The sequence below is a fragment of the Triplophysa dalaica genome, chromosome 10, assembly GCF_015846415.1.
Source record: "Triplophysa dalaica isolate WHDGS20190420 chromosome 10, ASM1584641v1, whole genome shotgun sequence".
NCBI lineage: Eukaryota > Metazoa > Chordata > Actinopteri > Cypriniformes > Nemacheilidae > Triplophysa > Triplophysa dalaica.
In genome coordinates this window covers 2,053,787-2,060,714 of record NC_079551.1, presented here as the reverse complement: position 1 = coordinate 2,060,714, position 6,928 = coordinate 2,053,787, and the positions used below count along the sequence as shown (strand labels likewise).

General features: G+C 36.2%; 1 protein-coding gene across 1 annotated transcript; it reads left to right on the top strand.

Moving 5' to 3' along the window:
• The first annotated feature begins 409 nt into the window (after positions 1 to 409).
• On the top strand, positions 410 to 6,388 carry LOC130429647 (uncharacterized). Its single transcript, XM_056758319.1, has 6 exons — positions 410 to 482; positions 861 to 1,202; positions 3,033 to 3,380; positions 4,666 to 4,779; positions 5,748 to 6,077; positions 6,161 to 6,388. Exons 1-6 carry the CDS (start codon positions 428 to 430, stop codon positions 6,166 to 6,168), a joined length of 1,197 nt encoding a protein of 398 aa, XP_056614297.1. The 5' UTR covers positions 410 to 427; the 3' UTR covers positions 6,169 to 6,388.
• Positions 6,389 to 6,928: the final 540 nt, after the last annotated feature.

The window sequence follows — 6,928 nt, the reverse complement described above, 5'->3', positions numbered from 1 at the left end:
GCTCAAAATATCAAAATCAAGTGCACTGGCAATAAACCCATAAATGCAATAAACCCATAAATGCAATAAACCCATGAATGCAATAAACCCATAAATGCAATACACCCATGAATGCAATAAACCCATAAATGCAATAAACCCATAAATGCACTGCTTAAAGGCAGAGTGACCGGTTTCCGAATTACGCTTTAGGCAACTGAGTCTGGCCGAGTACCAAAACAACCTTTTAGCCAATCAGCAGTAAGGTGCACAGTGCACACGACGGACACGAAAGCGAAAGTGAAAGATGGGGGTAGGGGTGTGAGTCGTGTGACTGTTTTTGTGATTGGAACATCTGTCACAAGTGCGGGTGCTGCTTAGACAACAGCGAGGAGATTTATATGTATTAATTACACTGAATATCTTCATTCAATTATTTGTTACTGGAATGAAAAGCAGGATGAGCATCTTTTGGAAGAGCATCGTTGTGTTGCTCTTGTGCGGTAAGTGTTTTCTTATTTACTTTCACTTTCACATAACGGTATTCTTATGCTGCTCCTGGAAATGTGATAATTCCCACTTCAACCTGGAAATAATTGATATAAAGGTGCTCTTTAAATGCTAGCAGATACTTGTTATGTTATAACGCTAGTCTATGCTGTTAATGTTATTTAATCCCGACGTCACTTCTGCGATGGAGTGAGATTTATAGAATATCAGATAGCACGCAGGCAACATAAACGATGTATTAAAATAACGTTACCTAAACAATGTGCTTAACTTTCAGGAATAACAGTGGATTTGGGGGCTGTAATTGAGCCTTTTCTATTTGTCAGCAGTCTGACAGATTTCATCTCTAAATGAATGTTTGTGTTGTTCAGGTGTGTTTGGTGCTGTGACAGATGAGAAGTCAGTGTCAGTAACTGAGGGAGAGTTAGTCACTTTACACACTGATGTCATTAAACTACACAACAACGACAAGTTACTGTGGATGTTTGGAGAAGAAGGTTCTGCCTCACTTATAGCTGAAATGACTGGTGGAGGCAGGATCACATATAAAGATTTGGCTGATGGGAGATTCAGAGACAGACTGCTGATATTTGACCGTCAGACTGGAGATCTCATCATCAAAAACATTAAACACAAACACTCTGGACGATATAAAGTAGATCATGAAAGCAATACTGGAACAACATACAAGAGATTCAGAGTTACTGTAAATGGTAAGCAGAAATATTCTTGGAGTTTAAACTAATTAAACATTAAACTAAAGATTGAAAGTGAAAGCTGTTAATAGTTAATAAACATCAGTTTTTAAAGTTTTTAAGGTTTTCAAGGCAATGCTGAAATGAGTTGTGTGAGGTGTGGCACCTTTAAGAGCAATGTGCCTATGCTTTGTTTTCATTTGTCTGGATATGCGCTAGAATATATACACCGCATGTATACAGGTACGACTCTGATGCTACATCCCTTTATTTTACGTTTTTCTTATTCAAATATAAGTTTTAACACATTTCACAATGAGGTTCTTCAAGTGAACGCAGAATATATCCATTTTGAGGGACACGTTTATGAGTCTTCCTGTTATTTGCAACTACTTTTCAAGTTGGTGAATGTGTTACAATACCTTGAAAAATAATGATATTTAGTACCATTTTCAATACAATGGGGAAACAACAACATCGAGGTCCGCCCCTAACATTTAAATGTTTATAAATAATTACATAAAACAAGACTAGAACATGGTAAACTATTTTTATTAATTGTTAATTTGATATTAATTTCTGTATTGTACCAAGTGGCACCCTATCAATCTCTCTTGAAACAACACAGTTAATTTAACTGCAATTCATGAACTGGCCGCTAGAGGACTGGCACCATAACAGAGCAGAATCTCATTGAGCTAAAGTTAAAATAACCACCTTTACAGCAGAAAAATACATGTTTACAGCCTGGTCCCTCAAAGATTTTTTTAGACGAGTGAATTGTTTTTATGACTCATACATTTAACTTGTCTTTACATCAATTTTTACATAAACTTGTCTTTACATTGTCTTCTGCATAATTAATGGCGTGGCCATGTGAGTGACAAGTGGTTTCAGCAAAACGGCACCTCAGTTCCATCCACGTCCCGCCACTTTGCCTATCCAGGAGTTGGCACCGCTAATGCTGGGTTTACACCGATCGCACGTAAATCTCAACTTCCGCAAAGGTTGAAAATACTTGTCAGATCACTCACGTGAAATAATTAACTTTTTTCCGCCAGTGATAAAACAGGGGTGTCCAATGTCGGTCCTTGAGGGCCACAGTCCTGCAGAGTTTAGCTCCAACTTGGCTCAACACACCTGTTTGGAAGATTCTAGTCTGCTTTGTGAGACCTTGATTAGCTGTTCAGGTGTGTTTGATTGGGGTTGAAGCTAAACTTTGCAGGACACAGGCCCTCCAGGACTGACTTTGGACACCCCTGGATAAAAAGCATGGGGCGCGATTGAGTTCGGGGTGAACCCGATATTAGATGTCCACGGCTTTAGGCTTAAAAACGCTCCTACGAGTGACGTCACGGACACTACGTCCATGTTTTTTTTTCAGTCTATGGTACATACACATACGTTTAGTATTGGACGAGAGCAAACACAAATAGCTGTGTTTTTAAGAATGTTAATAAACACATTAACACATTTTTCTCACCGTTCCTTAATGTTAATTATATGATGAACAGTTAACTTGGACTTTTATTGACACAGAATCATTGTTCAGAGCACAGAGCATGTGACCCGTCCAGCTGTGATTTATTTACCATAAAACTGTAGCCTCTAGATAAATTAGCATGCAAGTTGTTTCCATATTCTTGTACACAAGTAATAAACAGCATGACATGTTCAAATTGATTTCTGCAGTAGTTTACTTGAACTGGTTGTGGTGGGAAGTGGCTTTTTTCAGCTGTGCAGCTTCTGTTTGGTCTTAATATATTATTAATATGGTACCAAAGCTCTGTAAAATATCAGCTGACATTGTTATATAATGTAATTTGTTTGCGAATCTGTTTTTTGCAGATGCTCCAAGTGTTATTGGTGCTGCTACAGTTGAAGTGAAGTCAGTGTCAGTGACTGAGGGAGATTCTGTGACTCTACACACTGATGTCCAAACACAGAGAGATGATCTGATACTCTGGAGGTTTGGAGATGATGGTGTTCTCATAGCTAAACATGATAAAGAAGACAATAAGAGCGTAATATATAATGATGCTCAGATGTTCAGAGACAGACTGAAGATGGACGATCAGACCGGATCTCTCATCATCACAAACATCAAAACCACAGACACTGGACTTTATAAACTAAAGATCAGCAGGAACACTGACTCAAAACTCAAGACATTTATTGTTTCTGTCAGTGTCATGGGTGAGTATCTCAGTTCTCTCTCAGTGATGATTACTAAAATCAGCTGTGTGTAAGTAAATCACATCATATCATAAACATCTCCCTTCATAACATACTGTAGCTGACACGAACTTTAAGATATAGATTCACATACATTTTAACAGGAGACACATTATATTTTCTCTGTAATGTGCCAGCTTATGAGGGAATCAGATGTAATGTAACATACACTACAAATAAAAGAGATAAAAGATAAAATAAAGATAAAAACTGTACTGCAGAGGTTGCGTTAGACTTTTTCATTGTCTTTCATTTGATGGGCAGGCTCGTCAAAAATCTGTCATATTTATTCAAAAATGACATGCTACATTAGATAATAAGTTAATATACTGAATGCCCAATAAAGCCGTCGTTTACATAATTCATGTTTCTGTGGTCAGGCATAAAATAGTGATTACAGACAAATGTTTGTGTTCATTCATAAAGGATGTTCAGTCACTAAAAATAGTTCCTTTCACACATTCAGTCTTTACTGGTAAATTGCAATAAAATAGCTGTTAACAGATCATGTGTGAACAGGACATTTACAGTAAGTCGGTACTTCAATTTTCCAGTAATAGAAGTAGTAACGTTAACTGCAAATTCCAGTAAGTGGCGATGTGTGAACAGCACATTTGTGTATTTACCAGTAATTTACCAGAAATACTTTACCAGTAATTTACCAGAAAAACTTTACCGGTAATTTACCAGAAATACTTTACCAGTAATTTACCAGAAAAACTTTACCGGTAATTTACCAGAAATACTTTACTAGTAATTTACCAGAAAGACTTTATCAGTAATTTACCAGAAATAATTTACCGGTAATTTACCAGAAATACTTTACCAGTAATTTACCAGAAAGACTTTACCGGTAATTTACCACAAATACTTTACTAGTAATTTACCAGAAAGACTTTATCAGTAATTTACCAGAAATACGTTATCAGTAATTTACCAGAAATACTTTACCAGTAATTTACCAGAAATACTTTACTAGTAATTTACCAGAAAGACTTTATCAGTAATTTACCAGAAATACGTTATCAGTAATTTACCAGAAATACGTTATCAGTAATTTACCAGAAATACGTTATCAGTAATTTACCAGAAATACGTTATCAGTAATTTACCAGAAATACTTTACCAGTAATTTACCAGAAATACTTTACCAGTAATTTACGGATAACGCGACCTCTGCTGTACTGTCTTTAGTTGTTATAGCAGGAATATTCATGTAATAATATTTGAAGTCTCTTTATTACAGAACGAGGTATATCTCCAGGGCTGGTAGCAGGAATAATCTTTGTTGTCCTGTTGGCTATTGTTGTTGTTGTGTTTTCATATCGCCGCATTAATTATGAACTACAGAAACAAAAGGGTGAGCTTAATCTTCAGCTGATTTACATTTACATTTAGTCATTTAGCAGACGCTTTTATCCAAAGCGACTTACAGGTGGGCTATGCAAGAAAGCAATTGGGACAACATAAGTACAACAAAATCATAAGTGCAATCAAAATAAGAAGGCTGGTCTCATATAACCTAACACAGTGTACAGAACCATTCATTCATTCATTCTATCTATTTTTTTACAACAATAAGAAAGTTAGATATATACACTGTAATATATCGGGTGATTCTAACAAAATCTTGGTTTCAAGATGTCAAACATAAAACATAAACGCATGAATCAAAATGATTATAAACTTTTACAGTCAGTTTATCACAATTAAATAAAAAGGGTTTACAAAAAAAGGCCGTAACCAATTAAAACGGTCGATCTCATAGCATGCTTTGCTAAAAACAAAAGGCTATTTGTAAAGGCTTGGCGAAATTATCACATCAGATCTGCAATGTTTATGTTTGCTTGTTCACAAATTACAGTGAATTCAGATCCACAGGAAGCTTTATTTGTCATGACAGGAAACTGAGGAAAACCTGTAGTTCTACATTCACTGTAACCCACAGCTTCACAGAGATAAAGCTTTTATAAAACTGATATACAAAAAAAACACGGCATGATTAAAATAATTATATTGATTAAACTATTTTACGATGTAATGTGATCACAGGTGTGTTTCTAGAAAAATTTAAGTGTCAGATATTTTTGTAGCCTCTTGTTTCTCTGAAAATGTTTTTTTAGATTAGATTTTATTTTATAATTATGCTTAAAAACATTCACCTGACAACAGACACTCTTAAGCCTCTTACAGTCCATCTGTGGTGAACATTTCATCAGTTTGGTTGTTTCCTTCTTAACATCTGAGATTGTTGATCATCTCCACCTGAACACTGAACACTGATGAGTTATGATGTTTATATTTCTCTGTCTTGTGTTTGTGAGACAGTTAAAGAGAAGATGGTGCCTGAGAGAGATCCTGTCACTCTAGAGACTGATGTCACTAAACTCAAGTCTGATGATGTCATCGAGTTGAGCTTTAGAGATGAAGTGATAACCACATACAATAAGGACAACATGATCTCTATTGGTGATGAGAGATTCAGAGACAGACTGAAGATGAATGATCAGACTGGATCTCTCATCATCACAAACATCAGAACAGAAGACGCTGGAATGTATAAAGTAAAGATCAGCAGCAGCAGTAGAAAGAAATCATTTTATCAGCTCATCACCGGTGGAGGACCATCATACTATCAGTTCAGTGTTATTGTCACAGGTAAGAAGCTCAAGTCTATAAATAATATGTATCTGTCGACACAAACTCCTTTTATTCAGCTCATGAAACCTAATTTACATCAGAGATATAGATAAACTTTCACACTTCAAGTCAGAAGACGACTTGAAAGGAATCAAGACAAAAGGGTTTGTATTATCCATCCATCCATTTTCTACCGCTTTATCCGAACTACCTCGGGTCACGGGGAGCCTGCGCCTATCTCAGGAGTCATCGGGCATCAAGGCAGGATACACCCTGGATGGAGTGGGTTTGTATTATATATAATTAAAATAAAGACGTAAGTGTGGTAGCTGGGTTTTGATTTAACTGTGCGAGAGAGATGCGCATGTTCGGCTTCATTCGTCTCTGCACAGACCGATCGGCATTTGATAGCATCCGATGATTGGATTTTATCACAACTGAAAGAACACTTCAAACAGTTATTAATGTGCTTATTTTTGCTATATTTCCCTTCTTATTAAAATCTAAAATTATGTTACATCATAATCATTTACTTGATATAACTATATAGTTGGGCGCAATTATTCACGTTCCTCACATGTTGTTATGGAAACAATAAGTCTCTTTCATAGTTTCAATGTGAAAAGGAGGTTGACCTGCGGGGTTTCAGAAAAATTGAACTTTTTTCAACCTCAAAAGACGCTCTGAGCTGCAGAAAAAGACGCTGCCGTTTAAAAAATGCGCTCGGGACATTTTTGAAAACATGGTTTACGCCTTAGGATTATAATGTATAACAGACGCTAACAGCTTCAAAATAAGAAGTCAAGTCTGAACACAGCCTTAGAGCAGTTTCACAACCATTCTGAATCATCAACACCTTACACACATCT